The sequence below is a fragment of the Pholis gunnellus genome (assembly GCF_910591455.1).
Source record: "Pholis gunnellus genome assembly, chromosome: 24".
Taxonomy (NCBI): Eukaryota; Metazoa; Chordata; class Actinopteri; order Perciformes; family Pholidae; genus Pholis; species Pholis gunnellus.
In genome coordinates this window covers 1,176,774-1,194,784 of record NC_136551.1, presented here as the reverse complement: position 1 = coordinate 1,194,784, position 18,011 = coordinate 1,176,774, and the positions used below count along the sequence as shown (strand labels likewise).

Here is an 18,011-nt window from a genome sequence, read left to right as displayed (position 1 = left end):
CAATGCAATTTATTTATTTTTAAATATAACTGAATTACTGTTTTCTATCTGTACGTGTAGTTTGTATGCTTATATATTTTTAGATAGTCTCTTTTAGTCTAATTGTATTTATTCATTGCCGATTCTAATTCAAACTGCCATCTACTAACTATGGATAAGTACCTCACACAACTATATATTTAACAAACAGTAATCCGTGTCATTGTTCAACCACTAGCCACAATTTTCCTTGAACTGTTAATGTATACTAATATTAATTACCCAAATGTCTCTTTACTTGCTCCCAACTTCCTCCTCTCAAACGCCTGACTAACGGCACTTCCTGTCGCAGTACAGCGACTCTTCGGTTCTTCGTGGTTCTGTAACGCTACTGAATGAATATAGAGGAAACGCTGAGTTTATTTCATGTTTTCAATAACTTCTCAATTATTTATTAGTGTATTTTTGAAATATTGATGCTGCAGGATGTGATAAGAATACATAATAATATAGTGCAATAAGCATGTGTATTACATAAGTGTGTTAGTACATCATTAATAGTCAGAGATTCAGTTTTAGATGTTTAAGGCCCACGGTTTGAAAGATCCTGGTTTGCTGGCTGGAATCTGGAACAAAAGAAAAGAAATGAATGGCGATCATTTTAATTATTTAGTTTGTTTTATTGTTATACGTTTGCCTTATTTTACAAGAACACCCACACACAAAAACAACAAGAGTAAAAGATAATAAACAAGGTCAGACACAAGTGTCAGTTTTCCAATTAACCTTTAAATGAAATAGTGAAATTTCATCTTTACCTTCTGAGTGAACGGGGAGGCACAAGCCAGACACGCCCTCTCCGGTGTCGCAGGGCTGTCGAGGGAAAACAGGCCGACTAAGCCGGACTCGGAGCGAGCTGCAGCCGCGGCGTCTTTGATGGCGAAGAACACCGAACTGCCCAGGAAGAGGGACGGTTCTCCAATACCCTGCGGAGCCAAATCATCCGAAACATTACAGATTTGATTGTAAACACAAACAGAATAGTCGAGGGAGTCTGAGACCCGAGCTCTGACCTTAGAGGAGTAGATGGCGTGGGGGTTGTGGGAGTCCGGCAGCAGATAGACGTTGAAGCGAAGCGGCACGTCGCAGACCGCGGGAATCTTGTACTGAGACGGACCGCGAGTGTACAGGAGCCCGGAGGGGGAAAACTTCAACTCCTCCATAGTGTAGAGGCCCAAACCCTGCATGAACGCTCCTTCAATCTGAGAGGAAGGAGGGAAGGAAGGGGAAGAGAAGATGGAGGGCAAAGAGGAAGGAACGAAAGATTTTTCGTCTTCAGACGAGACTCACCTGTCCGATGTCCACTGAGGGGTTCACGCTTCTGCCGATGTCCATCACGATGTCCGTCCTCACCGTCTACAAGACAACACCAACAGAATTTAAGAATTTCTGAATATGACTCTGCAGCACTGAGATGAACGAGGAAGTGGTTCAGTTCGGACCCTGTAGTCTCCCGTGAGGCAGTCCAGCTCCACCTCGCAGCAACACACTCCGAACGTGAAGTAAGCGTAAGGCCGCCCCTCCATCTTGTCCCAGTCCATGTACAGGTCTGGACCTCTGAGGACACACAGGAAGCCGTTACCGTCTCTGGATAAATTAACTCACTAAATCAAACGACACATCTTGCATACCTGTAGAATCCAGTTGCTGATAAACTGATTTTCTCAAAAAATGCGGCCTGGACCTGAATGCAAATTGACAAAATATTCCCATTAAAATGCTGTAAATTATCAAGTTTCTCCCCAAAAAATCCTTTCCTTTCTTATCAAATCCTACCCAACTCTCCCATGATCCTTTGGGGTGCTTTTGCCTGATTGGCTCCAGTCGCTGGTACAGAGTCTGGCAGGCATCCTGAATGAAAGATTTAGTAGTAATTCAGAATTTAAAAAAAAGTAGTATTGCTGAAAAGGAAGCACCAGAAAGTGCAGGATCTGGACTTCACCTTGACCGCCATGCCGTTGGCGTCGGTGCCGAAGGAGGCAGCAGAGGGGCAGGTGTTGGGAACAGTGCTGGTGCTGGTTTCACTGATGTAGATCTTAGAGGGAGGGATATGAAGCTCCCGACTCGCCACCTAACAGGAAACAGGAAACCCAGAGCTGAAAGGACGGCAGCACCAAAAATGTTCTGTGTTTTTGTCAACAAATCGCATGAAAAAGACTCGTGGAGCAGCGGGTAGGAAAAGGTCTTTACGGATAAAGTAGATCCAGAGAACTTGCTGCTTTGTCACAGTACCTGTTGCATTTTAGTGTGGAGCCCCTGACCCAACTCCGTCCCGCCGTGAGCGACCAGAACAGAGCCGTCTTTGTAGATGTGGACCAGAGCAGCGGCCTTTTGCACACACAAACAAGCACACAAGTTATATTCATATATGGGAAGAACCAGAAAAACCATGAGTCAAAACATTGAAAAAAGACCAAACTGAATCCCACAGACCTGATTCAAGAAGCCCTCCGAAAATGCAACCCCAAATTTAATGGGGATGATGGACATCCCCCTCTTCTTCCAGCGGTTCTGCTGGTTGAACTGGTCGACGGCTGCGCGGCGTGTGGCGTAGTCGGACTTCAACTTGCATTCCTCCCAGCAGCGCAGCAAGTTCTCCGGGCTGAACTCAAACTTGTAGGGGGTGACCGACGGCCCCTTGTACATGTTGATCTCCCGAATCTGACGAAGAATTAAAAAAAAATCAATTACTAATGCCGTCGCTGGTCGAGCGTATACGGCGTGGATACGTCACCTGGTCTGCAGGGCGCCGCAGCAGCGCGGCCACGTCGTTGACCATGTTCTCCATGACCATGAGGCTCTGCGGCACGCCGAAGCCCCTGAAGGCGGTGTTGGAGGGCAGGTTGGTCCTGCAGGCGGCAGCGTGGCCCCTCAGGTTGGGGATGTTGTAGGCGTTGTCAAAGTGAAGAACGATTTTTTCTGATAACTGCAAGAAGAAGACGATCAAAAACATGCTTTTTCTTTTTAAACTTCGTCATAAACATCACCGCGTTTACCCACCAGAGGTGATTCATCCACCGTGTTGCCAGCGTTGATGTAGTACTGGATATCTGCAGCCACGATCCGCCCGTCGTTCATGAAACCAACCTGGAACACACAACAATCAACGCAATGGATCAATAAAAAAAACAGCTGAAACAGGTAATTACTAAAAATCATCGATGTAAATTATTTATATTGAAGTGGTGTTTAAAGATGTCCCTTGAGATAAACTGCTCAAATGGAAGAGAGTGTCGTCGTACTTTGTATTTTCCCAGGACGGGGTGACGGCCTCCTGTGATCAACATGTCCTCTCCTCGCTCCAGGACGCAGCGGACTGCACGATTGGTCCTGAACGAGAAAGAAGAATTCAATTCTTTAAGAGTGCGTCTAACTGGTTTGCCTTGAACACGCTGAGGAACAGACTCCAGCACTGTCAGGATTTCTGCAGACTATGTACAGGAAGTGCAGCGCAGCCTCCCGCCAAATAAGAGCAGCAACGCATTTGGTCTTTGCAAACAAAAGCGGTGTTCGTGGTTATTTGCGTACAGAGCGGGGGAAGTGAGATCTGATCACAGGTGCATGTGGGACTGATAATGGCAGGTGTGAACAGGGCCTTACTTCCACGCAGCCACAGAGGTAATACACGCCAGTATCGCCGTTTTAGTGACCTTCCCTCCGAAAGCTCCGCCCACCCTTTTGACGTGACAGGTGACTCTGTTGGACGGGATGCTCAGCGTCTCCGCTATTGCATCCTGCAGTCAGTGAGAAAATGAGACAAAGTAGACAAACTGTGATTTCTAAAATAAAAAGAAGAAGATGTTTACGGAGTTAGTCGAAATACCTGAGTCAGCGTCGGCCACTGAGTGGAGACGTACGCGTTGAACTCCGTCTCCTCACCAACAGGAACGACCAGCATGCTCTGGGTCTCCATGTAGAAATGCTCCTGGCCACCCATTCGAAACTCTCCTGCAGAAACATAACAAAAGGTGAAAACACGTTGAACGAACGGACAAAACCAAAACCTGGTTCTGTTGTGTGTGGGATGAGTTTGAGTACAAGAAGAAGAACGTTACAGCAACAAAAGTCAACAAATAGATTACATATTTGACCACTTGCTCTCACATTGTTTGACTAAAACCCACATGTTCTTCTACGAATAGAAAACAGACTTTCACCTTCGTGAACGTGATCAACCGTTTCAAAGGCTTTCGTCACGTTTCCTCTCTCGATCGTCCTCCGAGGCTCAAAGAAAGACGACTTCTCAATGGCTTCCTGTCACAGTGGGACACAGCAAACACAATGAAGAAGATGTAAGAACAGTGTCACACAGAAGGTAACGTGGACAAAATCATACACAAAACCAGATTTGAGATAGTGGTACAAGCGCTGAGCTGAGCTGAGCTGGACTCCACAGACCTCTGGGGTAAAAACCAGGTCAGGCAGGTCCTCGTAGGCGACCTTCACAGCTGCTGCTCCTCGTCTGGCGTGGGCCCTCGTATCGGCGACCACCGCGCATAACATCTGACCGACGCAGGACACCTGCAGACAAATTAAACCGCTGATCAGAATCAAGACGAGCCCTAAAAATGACTTTTCAATGTACAGTCCTGCAGAATATATTGATTAATATATTTGCAACATGTTGTTTTGTCATGTAAATGATTTATAACATATACATATATATATATATATATATATATGTATATGTATATATACCTCGGTCTCAGCCAGCAGCTCTTCTTCGTAATCGAAATTTTTACGAACTTTCTGCCCCGGAATATCTTTTGCCGTGACGACGTCGACAACACCGGGAAGCCGCAGAGCCTCGCTGACGTCCAGCCCTCTGTCGGATAAAAAAAAGAAACATTCATTTGACGAGAAGTGTAGTAAAACAAAAAGAGCGTCGGAGATCAAACTCCCGTCTCCTTACGTTATTTTAGCGTGCGCTCGGGAGCTGGTGACCAGAGCCAGGAAGAGCTCTCCGTCTGTCGTGGGGATGTCGTCACAGTACACGGCCTCACCTGTGACATGGCCGAGGGCAGAGCGATGCATGATGGGACGCCCCACTGGGTCCTGGTCGCTCTGGTCCTTTGACACATGCTGAAGAAGAAGAAGAAGAAGAAGAAGAAGAAGAAGAAGAAGAAGAAGAAGAAGAAGCAGTGAAGTTTATTTACTGTCGATTGTGGGTGGACGAAAAGTCGGAAAAGATGAAAGGTGTTAATTTCTTGTCTATTTTCTGACCTGGAACTCCTGCAGGCTGGGTTGGATCTCTCTGGGTAAAGGCCGGATCTGCATCTTCTCAGGAAGCTTATCTGTAATCACATTCTGCACACACAAACGCTCTCATCAAAATCTCTTACAGGATCTTTATGTCAGGTGAAAAGTAAAATCATGCAATGTTTTTATTCTTTTTTTAAATCAGTGTCTTACCATTTCTCTGAGTTTCTGCAGGACCTCCAGGTTAAATTTGAAGAGGAGGCTGAGAGTCAAAGAGCGACGAAACTCCACTTGTCCTCCAGGAGCCGACGGAGGGAGGACCAACTCGTCCAGGAGGACGTCATAGGCCCGGCTGAGGGTCTCATCGTCCCAAGGCCTGAAGGAAACACTCTCTCAGGATTGTTGTTTAGAGTATTTTGGCCTATACTAAAAATCAAGATGCTGCAATGTTCTGGAAAAGCAGGACAAGAGCAAATGGAATAGAAGAAAGACAAAGGAACAGAAACCAGAAACGGAGAAGAAGAAAGGAAATGAACGGCAAGAAATGAAGGATTCAAGCGAGAAGACGGCAAAACTAGAACACAGATTAGACTGAAGTGTGGGTGATAAACCTTGTGACGATAGCTGCGCAGGTTTTGGTGGCGCTAACGGTGGTCGGCCCCATTCCTCCATAGTAAATACTGACATCCTGAACCACCCGGGACCCCTCCGAGAAAAACACTCTCATCCCGGTGGTCACTGTGGGGAAGGAGCTCTCCTTCCTCGGAGCCTGTCGGAAAGCTCCAACAAACTCCCCCTGCAGGGCAGACCATGTTTATCTAACACATTTCCACCTTTCACCTGCGTGCACACAAGACAATTATAAACTGTAACTGGGAGCACGCTCAGAGAATAGTTGTACCTTTCTGGAGAAGGGAATGAAGACGGAGACAACAATCTCTTCTGGCTTCAGGATGGTTTTACCAAAGCTCACAAAGAAGTCTCGATTCAGAGGAAGCTCTCGTCTTCCTCCTGGTGGATTCAGACACAACCTCTTCAGAGTCTACATTTTTTTGGGCAGTCTCACCAGCAGAGATTCACGGCAGCTTACCGGCACAAATGACGCTCACTTTGCAGTTCCCTGCAGCCAAAACAGGGTTCAGGTCTGAGTTTGGGTACGCACTCATGATGTTGCCCCCGAGAGTCTAAAAAAAAATGCAAAAGAAAGAATAAACACATTGAACATTCGACATATATTAGTCGAGTTGTGAAGTCTACTCACAGCGACGTTACGGATCTGCTGGCTTCCCAAGTTGCCCAGCTGTCGGCTCAGCGCTCGGAACAGTTCGGTCTCCTCCACCGGAAACTGAGGAACCAGCTTCTCCAAAAGGGACCGGACCTCCGTGAGACTGCAGCCCGCCCCCACCCAAACACCTGGAGGGGGAGCCAGCATGTCAACAACAGCTGCAGGTTTGGTGCCGAGGAGTTTTAAAAAGACAAAACTAGAAGTCTGTTACTCACCCTGTGGCGTCTGAGTGACCTGAAACAGCTCCGTGACTCTGGTCGGAGATATTATCAGCGGATGCAGAATGCCTTTGAACTTTATGTCTGGACCTTGAACACAAATCAGACCAGAGCTAGTTACAATCAGGTATCAGGTAATAGAGCCTTTATAGGGGGAAAGATAAAGGTTACGGAGCCGGGGGAAGGGGGTAATATTCCAAGGCAAAGCTTGGATATTAATTCCTATAAATGCATTCAAGCGACTCCGGCCTGTGTCTCTGTAATGAACTGACCTATGTTGGTGTTTCCCATGACCAGCGGAGCTTTGGGGTTCCTGGTCTTGAGCTGGACCAGCTCCTCCAGGGAGGGGGGGGACACCCAGCTCATCCTCTCCCCACGAAAGGTGAGTGTCTTTGGGTTCGCCGCCTCTGCCATCAGCTGTGGAGAAAGTGCAGCACTGATAGTGAGCCAGCTGATAACACGAGACCTCAAAGGACTCCGTGTGTGCAGAGTGTGTAAACATCTTATGACTTACTATCAGCTCAGGGGGGAAGATGAGCTCCTGTGTCGGGTCCAGTGGAAGAAACTCTTCTTTGTCAAACAACTGAGGCTTTTCCTGCAGCACATCACGTACGGAATGCCAGAGGAGGGTGAGACGGGTATTATTCACAAGGTACGGGAAGAAAGGCACAGAGAGGAACCATGCAGTTAAAATTAGACAAATAACAAATCACTCACATGCTCCGGTTCATCAGTATTCTGCCCTCCATTGAGGCAACAGTCTCCGCCTCCATTGGCTTGGCAGCAGTTGGCTTCCTGTTGGGGTTGATTGATCATCACATTGTCCTTTCAATCATCAACGTATTCGTGTTCCCTGTTTCTGCTTCTAGATCTGACGTTGAGTTTTCGTGGCTCACGATCAACCCGATCTCTGACTTTATGTTTGCTTTATTTGGCTGCAGAGCCGAGCTTCGTACCTGACAGAAGGTCCTGCAGCCGTCGATGATGGGTCGATATCCAGTGCACCTGCACAGATTACCTGAGCAGCAACAACACACAAAGAGGAGAGGGTTTAATAAATCACGTGCATATGAATAACTGGACTAGAACCAGAATAAGACACATCCACGACACCACACAGATATAATAGACAAACCAGCCAGAGCCTGAGTGATGTCCTCCATGGTGGGCTGAGGCTTGTTCCTCAGCAGAGCGTACATGGACATCACCATCCCTGGAGTGCAGAAGCCGCACTGGGAGCCATGAGCTTTCGCTATTCGCTCCTACAAAACACAGCATCCACAGTTTAGGGCCCCTTGAAACGGCTTTGAAATCACATTTATTCTTCAGCTAGTTGGGTTTCTGCATTAAACAGGAAGTTCAATTGGGGGCTGAAGGGATCTTGTACTGCTGCCTCGATCGTGACTTTGGTGTTTTAAAGGGTTTAATTAGGATTCACTAAACCTGTTAAAGTTAACACAAAGAGACGCGACAATATATGGAGGAAAAAAATAATACAACAATCTAGGAACAGCCCTGACCTGCACGGGGTGGATCCTGGTCTTGGTGCTGCCGATGCCCTCCACCGTGGTGACGGCGGCTCCGTGAAGCTGGCAGAGCGGCAGCAGGCAGGCGTTGGCCGAGTAATGTCTGATGGTACGGTGAAGGGAAACAGTGACACTCAACATCCTGCATCCCCTGCTTTATGGTCTGTTTGACTCTAAATGGACCATCATTTACTAAATGAACATCATGCTGTATTGAAGAAGACTTGAAACTAGAGATTGAGACCATAAACTCATGTTTACAATGTTTACTGAGGTAATAAATCAAGAGAGAAGTAGAGTCATTTTCTCATAGACTTCTATACAACCAGAGGAGTCGCCCCCTGGTGGACACTAGAGAGAATGCAGCTTTAACACACTTCTGCATCTTACCGTCAGGTTGGGAACCAGTGGCGTATACTTTATAAGCTGGGACATCCTGAAATAGCTGTAGACAGTTGTGGACCAGATTGTGGTTTATCAGAAAGGATACGTGATGGTTTTGGTGGCCTGTTGGAGGCGTGACACCATCACCGTGCACGCCCCGCAGCCTCCGCCGCCACATCCATACTTGGTTCCAGTCAACCTCACTGGAGTCACAGTCAAGGAAGTCAGCAGAGATGTTGAGACCCTGTAGGTGGCGCTCTCACATCAACGTAACGTTATAAAAACCACGTGTAAAGGATACGCTTCTCTCTGAGGAAGGACAACAGCATGGTTTCAGGGTCCGCATTGTTCTCGGTTACCTGTTTTAGGAAGAAGAAGGAGAAACATTTCACCTTGCACAACATAATATTGTGTTTTTTAAGTGGTATGCCTCCACTACAGACCAAACATGTGTGCAGAGATTACTTTACCTCGGGTTAGTTTAACATTTATCCAAAACTATACACCAATGCTGAAGAAAACCAAACATCGAAAACACTGACAAGTATATTTTAGAGTTATTAGCTCTTCTGTGGAGAATGACGGGAACTCTTTGATCCGTTATTGCTTTTGTATTAACTACAGTGTTTCCCCTATAGGTTTACAGGGGGGGGGGGGGGGGGGGGGGGGGGGGGTCATTTAATGACAGCAGTCAATATAACAGCTGAACAATTATTTGAACTGTACATTGAACTAAACATCGGAACATTTCTTTTTATGACAATTATCCACAAAGTGTGCAGCTTTTGTATCTTTCTGGGCTTCTGGAAGAACATTTCCAGAGCCTCTTGATATGTATTTATGCATGTATGTAATGTATTCATTTACTTACTTACTTACCTAGATCAGTCTGGTAGGCTACAGCCAGGGGGAGTATTCCCCCTCTGACAGCCAAGCTGGGTCAAACCCGGTCATCCGGTGGTGACTGGACTTTAGCTGCTTTGGGGGGGGGGGGCGTGCAGCACTTGGGCTCGTTCCTGTACTTAGCAGGAGAGCGAGTTTTCCCATCTCCACTACGCAGATAGTGTTATCTGCTTTTCAGCTGGTTGACGCGACATATTTTCCGAAGCGCGCTCTCTGTCACCAGTGTTTGCGCGCACGCGTCTGTGTGTGTCCGTGTCCGTGTGTGTGTGTGTGTGTGTGTGCGTGCGTGTGTGTGTGTGTGCCCGTGTGTGTGTGTGTGTGTGTGTGTGCTCCGCCGTGCGCGATACAGAGAGCAGAGGAGCATCGTAAACGATAATGATGCCCTTGTGTAGATAAGATAAATAACATGAGACTGTTTAGTTTGTTTAATAGAAGAACACGGTGTAGACCTGTTCTATAGGAAAGGAACCTTAATGACTTCTGTTGTGATCTGGCGCTATAGAGAAAAATAAATTAAACAGCCCGCCCCGCTAATACAATGGTAGGGGAAACACTGAACTATTACATTAAACTTCAACAGTTGTTAAACTAAGAAATGTGCAAAATACTTACAAACAATTAGATGCTACTAAAGATTAAATATCATATACAGTCAGAAAAAAAACAACAACATTTGAGAGACTGGAATCATTAAAAAACTTTCTAAAAACACAAACTCTACTTCAAACGTCCTGCATCCAAACTTCCAAACTAGTTCACATAGTGTCTCATGTTGAATCTTTTGAATCTGTCTGCATGTTGTTGCATGATGTGTAAAGAACGTATCTGCCTTGCGTCACTCTCTTTATTTGCGTGCTTATTGCAGATAAACAAGTTCAACCTAAATGGATAAGATCGCTGTCTCCTGGCTGCAGAGTGGCCTATCTTAGTGCTCTTCCTGTAATACTAGGATACTTTATAAACTTATTTAATACTTATTAAAACAACACAACAAACTGTTCGTGACTAACTGGTTCAATGTGAAACTCACCTTCTTCCCGTTAATGAAGAAGCACAAACTATCTCCTTCTTCCTCTGCAGACATCTTTGAAGACATCCTTGAGGAAGAAGACGCGACTTTATCAAAACAAAAGATCAAGTTAGTCTGAATGTGCAGCACTTCCGCCTGTCAGGACTTTCAAAATAAAACAAATGGAAGCATGTAAAACAGCTGCAGAAATACATTCATTCACTTTTCTATAGTATTACCTTTTTAGTGACATTTATTTATGTTTTTGTTCATTTGCATGTATAGAGTACAATAGCCTATTTAAACACATCTGAAGAGTATTACTTTGAAGATTGCAATTTTTACATAAAAAAACATATCACAATATATATTTCATGCTTATGATAAATGCATCACAACAACAAAATAAAATAGTAAAAAAAACCCAAAGAAAAATAGTACAACATTTGATTTAAAAAGAAAGCTAAAAATGTACATTTGTATATTTACATTGTGGTATGTTAGGATGAGAATATTTTAAGATATCTTCCACAACAACTTTTACTTTTGATGCGATATCAGTGAATTTCTCTGACTTGATCCCTCAACTAGACACCGCCCACCTCTGACCTCAAACGACCGCTGTGAATAAAACAAACACGAGGTTTCAGGTTCATGAATCATAATGATTACCCACTAAAATCAAATCCTTAAAAGCTGCAGTACAACTAAAAGCAAAACACCAACAACAATCCACGAAACATAAATATGACTCAATAAGTACACATGACAGCCTCTGTAAATATTCATTAATATTCATTCATCATTTCCTTTTCCACATGTTAATAAACTCAGATAAATGTAGCGTTTATAGTGAATTAATAAGAGTTGTTCTTGTTTTGTTCCTCATCTTTAAGACGACAACACGTTGCTGCCATCTGGTGGAACTTTCCACATCTGGCTGGATTACTGGCTTTAACGCTTCACTGCTTTAATTTATCATTTACATTATTATTATTATTTTATTTTAGTAAATTATTTTATTTTGACTTAATTATTTTGTTTTGCTAAATTTTATTTATTTTAGCCTTTCTTATTCTGGTGTGACCAATAGCAAAGTCCTTTAGCATGAAGTTACAGCCAGTTAACATACACAGACACATATATTTTAACAGAAAAATATAAATATATATATTATATATCTATGAATATCTATTATTTATCTATATCTATACATGGTCAAAGGTAGGTTTGCAGGAAAGGGAAGCCTCAGAAAGGGGGAACTCGCTCTCGTCTGCACGTTAACATGACAGGTATCGGTGTGATGGCAGAGTTACGGTCGTTAGTTTTATCTAAAGGTTCATGAGGACAATAATTAACTTGAGGCTGAGAACAGGTCAAAGGGTGTTTCCAGAGCAGAGGACTCGCTCCACTCTGAGAGGAAGCTCATCTGCAAACAGTGAGTCCACTACATGTTGTTTTGTGAAAGAATGAGCGTAAAACCACATAATATTCTGCATATTCAGAGCAGAACGTGTTGTTATACTTCAAGGTGAACATAGTTTAAAGGTAAATGCAGTTTTTTCATTCATTCAGGTGAACTCACAGATTGTAAAGACCTTTAAAAGTCAAGTCAAATCACTGTAACTCATGTTCTAATACAGAGTAGACGACCGTAAGCAGTGTTTTATGAAACAGTAATTATTGTGAGGATTAGAGAAGTCTGGAGGGCAAATCGTGCTTTTAAGTCGGGGACAGATTACAGCAGAGGGAACTGTTTAAATAGATGCTTCATGCACAACATTTGAAAGGTTTTAAAGTCAAATAAGAGAGGTTACATTCTGTTCTTCCCTCACACAGAATATGATGTTCAACATGCTTCTTGAGTTCATCTCCAAACACACGTTTCTTCATGCTGGAGAACGTATTTTGGACCCTTGAACATTATCCTCCTGTTTGCTCTTTGCACACATTTGTCTGCAGACAAAAACATAAAGAGAGAAATGAAATAGATTTAGATGACAATTGCAATCCTTTGAAGGAAACACGTCTTTGTGACTTATATTGTATGGTTTAGATGTGAAATATATTCATATATTTGGGTAAATGTACAAAAATATACCTTTTAGATGAATTATTTAAGTTTAAATATTATTGTTATTGGTGTACTTCCTCTCTATCCCACAGCAATGGACCCGTTCGTTGGCTCAACTCCGAGAGAAACTCTGAAGCAAGTTTCAGCTTCGCTGGGCTGCAGTCTGACCTCTGCGGCCGTGGCCGAGTACCTGGACAAAGTGGACGGCCTGAGTCATCTCCGGAAGGAATTCCTGGTGCCCAAAATTGCAGATTTGCCTCATTGTGAGTACAAAAAAAAAAGAAAAATTAAAAGATGCGAATGCTCAGTATCTGAGATCAGTTTTGGATAACTTGGTCTGACGTTTCAGCCGATCTCTCGCTGGTCGATGGCACCAAGGAGTGCATCTACCTTGTGGGCAACTCGTTGGGGCTTCAGCCCAAAATGGCCAGGAAGTACCTGGAGGAGGAGCTGGAGAAGTGGGCCAAAACGTATGTCACGCCTCTTTATTTTTCACATTTTTACCAAGAAAGACGAATGTTTAGTGATGAACTCTTTCCACAGGGGCATCCACGGTCACACGGAAGGCTCTCGGCCTTGGGCGTGGGCTGAAGACAACATCGAGGAGCTCATGGCTGATGTTGTTGGTAAGAGACTTGGTGTTAGTTCACAGAGTCTCGGCAGGAAGCGTACATGTGCTGCTTATACACCTGCAGCGTTTTATACTCGTTGAGGTCACTGCACTTTCTGTTCAAAGTACACATGACGGTCTTTAAACAAAGCTGCAGTTAGGAAACAGTCTTTACTCAAGTTCTTTGTTATCATTATTTTAAGCATTTTCTTTTCTTTTCACATTTATTTTTCAGTTATTTCAGCATGTGTTGATGTATTCTTAAAAATATATATTTACTAATGTTTCTTACAGGAGCTAAAACGGAGGAGGTGGCGCTGATGAACGGCCTGACAGTTAATTTACATCTTCTACTGGTAACGTGTGACTAAACATAAAGGGAGGCCACGCCCGTGTGTCATATCGATTAAAGTGAATCCACTGTGGACATTTAATCAAGTTCAAGACCAACTGTCCTCTCACCTCATTGTTCTGCAGCTTTCCTTCTACAAACCCACAGCAGCTCGGCACAGAATCCTTCTGGAGGACAAGGCCTTCCCGTCAGACCACGTGAGTGGACCTGCAGACCTTCTGCAGCGGTCCAGGTCCCACACGCCGACACTAAAACACCAGAGTCATTAAACATCCTTCCACTGCTGCTGGAATGTAGATGCAATATCTTTACTACGCTGTTGTACGAGCGCTGCACTCCTGATTGCAGCGGCTCAAAGTAAAACATTCATCCACTACTTCATGATGTACTTTGGAATGCATTTTCTGCAGAACAAAAGAATGAGAGAAATGGTTTATTCTGATGCTCATATCAAGGATATTATAGGATATCGTCTCTCCACTGGCAGACGTTTTGGTTTCAAAGAACTGAATGTTTCTCTTCACTTCTCTCAACCCTCAGTATGCTGTAGAGTCTCAGATCCGGCTGCGAGGGTTCGACCCTGAGAGGAGCATGCTGCCGCTGTCCCCCAGACCGGTACCGTCCCCGACATCCAGAGCTTACTGTCGCACATTTTGGGGGAAAACAAAGTGCTTTCGTGTTCCTATATTTGCATGTGATCACTGAGGAGGATGAGTGAAATGATGCTTCTGCTGCAGGGAGAAGAGACTCTGAGAACTGAGGACATCCTGAAGGTGATCGAGGAGGAGGGCGACTCCATCGCTGTGGTGATGTTCAGCGGGGTCCAGTATTACACCGGCCAGCTGTTCGACATGGCCGCCATCACCAAGGCCGGCCAGAGGAAGGTAACAAACAACAAATCTATTCCCCCTTTACTCAAGTACTATCTCAGGTACTTTACACTGCACTACACCTCAGAGGGAAGCTTAGTTACACTTATTTTGTGCCTGTAGTTACTTTGCAGAGACATGACTGTCTCTTTGTGTCTGTCAGGGCTGTTATGTGGGCTTTGACTGCGCCCACGCTGTGGGAAACGCAGAGCTGAAGCTGCACGACTGGGGAGTGGACTTTGCCTGCTGGTGCTCCTACAAGGTCAGCAGACCGGACCTTTGTTATGAGCACAGAAATGAATGTGGACTGCACAGTGCATGTATAAGTGATGACTCTTCTCACAGTATGTAAACTCAGGCGCTGGAGGACTAGCCGGAGCGTTCATCCACGAGAAACACAAATACACCATCAAGCCTGCGTGAGTCCTCACACGCCGTTTAAAACAACTCTCAGTCAGCGTGACTTCATCGTTACAAAAATACAATAATATTCAGGAACCAGCTAAAACAAGACCTCAGACTAAGGAATGTATTTGGATTCATAGAGGTGCAAAAGAACGATCAAATAAATGTGGAAATATGAAGAGAAATGAATATAGAATAAACTGAAGGAAGGAAGGAATTTTAATGAATTAATTAAAATGCAATTATTATTTGTTTATTTAACAAATGTATTCTTTTATTTTCCTCTTTTTTATTCATTTATTTTTATTGTATATACTTAAAGATACACACAAGTATATACATGAGTCAAATGTTAATCTTTTCTTGGACTGATAGAGAAGCGAGCAGTAAAATGTCTCTAAATATAAAAATATGATTCTTTATTATTTTGACATCATTCACATCTTCTGTGTCCTGCAGGCTGCTGGGATGGTGGGGTCATGATCTTAAAACTCGGTTCCTGATGAATAACGGTAAAGGAAATGATGTGCGTCATGTTTGTAATAAGCGTCACCTTTCTGAAGCCGCTGATGTGATTTCATTGATTCATACTTGGCACTGTACTCTGAATATTGATGACACATATTTCCCCACATGTGTTTGTTCTTAAACGCCTTAAACGTAAAACTGTGACGGTGTTGATTTTGTGTGATCTCAGTGATGGAGCTGCAGCCTGGAGTGAACGGCTTCAGACTGTCCAACCAGCCCATCCTGCTGGTCTGCCCCCTGCAGGCCAGTTTGGAGGTACTGCAGAGCACTCATTTATGCCCACATTGAACGAGTTCATGGCAATGAAAGACGTCCCAAAACATGTTTTTTTTACTATTACTTATTTAAAATTCTGTAAAAATGTCAACTTCTCAAGAAGACGAGCAGAAGGCATATCTTTCAGATGATTAAATAGTTTATGTGGTTTATTGACATTAAAAAGCAAACTGTTTTTCATTCAACCCAGTAAGAAAAACTTCCAGTTAGTGTTAAAAATCCCCACATTTTTCACTGCATGTCAACGACATGAACATCAGATGAGATGGAGTCTTCTTGAGACGTGATTAACGATATCTCTCCAGGTGTTTAAGAAGACCAGCATGCAGGCGCTGCGCAGGAAGTCCCTCCTGTTGACGGGCTACCTGGAGTACCTGATCCAGCACTACCACACCGAGGACCCGACGCAGCCTGACAAACCTCACGTCCGCATCATCACGCCCTCCGACCCGAAGCAGAGAGGCTGTCAGCTCTCACTCTGCTTCTCCATCCCCATCAGAAAGATCTACCAGCAGCTGGAGAAGAGGGGCGTCGCTGTGAGTATGGAACAGCTTTAGAGGAGTGTTAATGTGATGGAAGAGTCTGAAGCTGAGATTAGAAGCAGTGCTGTGTGACCTAGAGTTTATAAAACCTTTGTTTTATTCTTCAGTAACTACTAAACAAACCCACATTGATCTTAAGCAACCTCCAAGTAGGTTTTTACAAACATATTTGGTGCATAACGGTCACAATAAACATCGTAAGAGAAAAGAAAACACACGTAACAGGATGTTTGGGCCTTTTTATGCCAATATGCATGAAAAAGATCACAAAAATACCCTGATCTTCATAATTAGAGCAAAATGTGCGAAAACAAAACAAAAATGGAGAAAACTACTTTAGGTATAAATAAAATAAAAATGCTGAGAAAGCACGAGGTTCCCACAGCGTACAGCACTCTCATGAAAGTGAAGCACAGCAAATGAACACGTTGTAGACTCGTGTGTTTATGAACCGTTTTGTTTGTTTCGGTGTCGTTCAGTGTGACATGAGGGAGCCCAGCGTGCTGAGAGTCGCTCCGGTGCCGCTCTACAACTCCTTCAGCGACGTCCACCGCTTCATAGAAACACTGGGATCGGCTCTCACCGCCAGCCAGAACGAGGAGCATCTTTAATCCACCGACACACCTTCAGGGGAAACCTGTGAAACCTTTAAAACAGTGGATGCATTTTATTTTTTACTTGAAAAACAATGTAAACCTCGTTATCTTAGCCAGCACTATGGAACAACGCTCTGTCCGGTTTGTATGTGTCTGTGTTAACACGCATCTGTGGGAATTAAACTCCACTAATTAAAACAAAGTACAACACAACAAAGCGCCTGAAGCTCTCAGGTCCAAAGCCACCGGGACAGAATGCTGAAGAACTTGTTCACTAGAAGTTTGGTTTTACTCAAATCACACCATGTGAATATTTCACCAAAGCATCATATTCAATAACAGCCTCACGGGGAGCTCAGACGTGTCGGAATGATTTGTGTAACTCATGAGGAAAAGATAGAGCACGCACATGTGTAGGATAATAATAGATCAAGTTTTAAGTTAAATTACCTGTTTGATGGAGTGAGAGAAGAATTCTGGTCAGGCTACATGACAATTTTATTATTCTTTGTATCATTTGTAATGTTTCTCGAATCCTTTGAGCTAGAAATTTGCATATAAAGGAGGAGTAATTACATAATAGTTCTATAATTACACACATAACTGCACCTGAAACCCCCTCAGGTTAATAAGCACTGATGCTACTTCAAGTCTGAGCATACATCAATGCCGACATTCTGAATAACTCACAGCGCCACCTACTGGCAAAAGGAAATGTCACAATTTATACTTTTATTTACTCGTCCTACACAGTCGACCAGATCGGTCTCAAATCTTTGAGAAGTGAATGTGAAGATTAAAAAGGTGATTTTATCAGATTGAAGTTAAGATTGTCAGTTCAAACTGTGGCTGAGACATGCTGGTGTACAATTATGTTATTATTACTATGAGCATCAAAAAGACAAAAAAACAAATAAAGGGTAAAACAAACTTGAGTTTCATTCATTTATTCCATTCATCTTTTCTTTTTAAACCTCAGAACCTATGTGCTTGCTTTATCGTCCGATCTTTATGCGGTTCAGTGGATTTTTAAGTTTAGAGAAGAGTTCTGGGCGTACTTGTGTTGGAAGTATGTTCTCGACAGCAAGATCGCCTGAGTTGGGTTCCAGACCTGCTGTTTGTACAACAAGCAACTTAGAAAAAGAATAGTATGAATAAACGTGTAAATAGAACAAATGCTTAGATGAAATAAGCTC

At 43.7% G+C, this 18,011-nt stretch overlaps 2 protein-coding genes across 2 annotated transcripts; one reads left to right on the top strand and one right to left on the bottom strand.

Annotated features, from left to right (window-relative positions):
* Window positions 1–393: 393 nt before the first annotated feature.
* aox6 (aldehyde oxidase 6) lies at window positions 394–10,687 on the bottom strand. Its single transcript, XM_079185866.1, has 35 exons — window positions 10,585–10,687; window positions 8,953–9,010; window positions 8,758–8,854; window positions 8,262–8,370; window positions 7,877–8,003; window positions 7,698–7,759; window positions 7,459–7,536; window positions 7,256–7,336; window positions 7,014–7,158; window positions 6,739–6,831; window positions 6,500–6,651; window positions 6,329–6,422; window positions 6,140–6,249; window positions 5,850–6,034; window positions 5,452–5,614; window positions 5,263–5,346; window positions 4,952–5,121; window positions 4,738–4,864; window positions 4,438–4,560; window positions 4,197–4,293; window positions 3,863–3,987; window positions 3,640–3,773; window positions 3,282–3,369; window positions 3,040–3,126; window positions 2,774–2,965; window positions 2,473–2,700; window positions 2,272–2,367; window positions 1,982–2,110; window positions 1,816–1,890; window positions 1,671–1,723; window positions 1,482–1,596; window positions 1,330–1,395; window positions 1,053–1,241; window positions 798–965; window positions 394–605 (listed from the first exon to the last, which is right to left on the bottom strand). The coding sequence occupies exons 1-35, from the start codon at window positions 10,648–10,650 to the stop codon at window positions 555–557; spliced, it is 4,017 nt and encodes a 1,338-aa protein (XP_079041992.1). The 5' UTR covers window positions 10,651–10,687; the 3' UTR covers window positions 394–554.
* A 1,287-nt stretch (window positions 10,688–11,974) lies between these two features.
* kynu (kynureninase) lies at window positions 11,975–17,729 on the top strand. Its single transcript, XM_079185543.1, has 14 exons — window positions 11,975–12,001; window positions 12,730–12,900; window positions 12,987–13,107; window positions 13,181–13,263; window positions 13,542–13,603; window positions 13,725–13,796; window positions 14,140–14,214; window positions 14,337–14,483; window positions 14,632–14,730; window positions 14,814–14,887; window positions 15,333–15,385; window positions 15,571–15,656; window positions 15,983–16,213; window positions 16,699–17,729. The coding sequence occupies exons 2-14, from the start codon at window positions 12,732–12,734 to the stop codon at window positions 16,828–16,830; spliced, it is 1,404 nt and encodes a 467-aa protein (XP_079041669.1). The 5' UTR covers window positions 11,975–12,001; window positions 12,730–12,731; the 3' UTR covers window positions 16,831–17,729.
* The last annotated feature ends 282 nt before the right edge of the window (window positions 17,730–18,011 follow it).

Excerpts from the sequence above, each read along its gene's own strand:
- aox6 (XM_079185866.1), bottom strand. The coding sequence starts at position 10,650 with ATGTCTTCAAAGATGTCTGCAGAGGAAGAAGGAGATAGTTTGTGCTTC. Across the intron at positions 5,122-5,262 it reads CCAGCCTGCAGGAGTTCCAG|CATGTGTCAAAGGACCAGAG; the intron begins GTCAGAAAATAG and ends CTTCTTCTTCAG. Across the intron at positions 2,966-3,039 it reads CGGTGGATGAATCACCTCTG|TTATCAGAAAAAATCGTTCT; the intron begins GTGGGTAAACGC and ends TTCTTCTTGCAG.
- kynu (XM_079185543.1), top strand. The coding sequence starts at position 12,732 with ATGGACCCGTTCGTTGGCTCAACTCCGAGAGAAACTCTGAAGCAAGTT. Across the intron at positions 14,731-14,813 it reads CCTGCTGGTGCTCCTACAAG|TATGTAAACTCAGGCGCTGG; the intron begins GTCAGCAGACCG and ends CTCTTCTCACAG. Across the intron at positions 14,888-15,332 it reads AAATACACCATCAAGCCTGC|GCTGCTGGGATGGTGGGGTC; the intron begins GTGAGTCCTCAC and ends TGTGTCCTGCAG.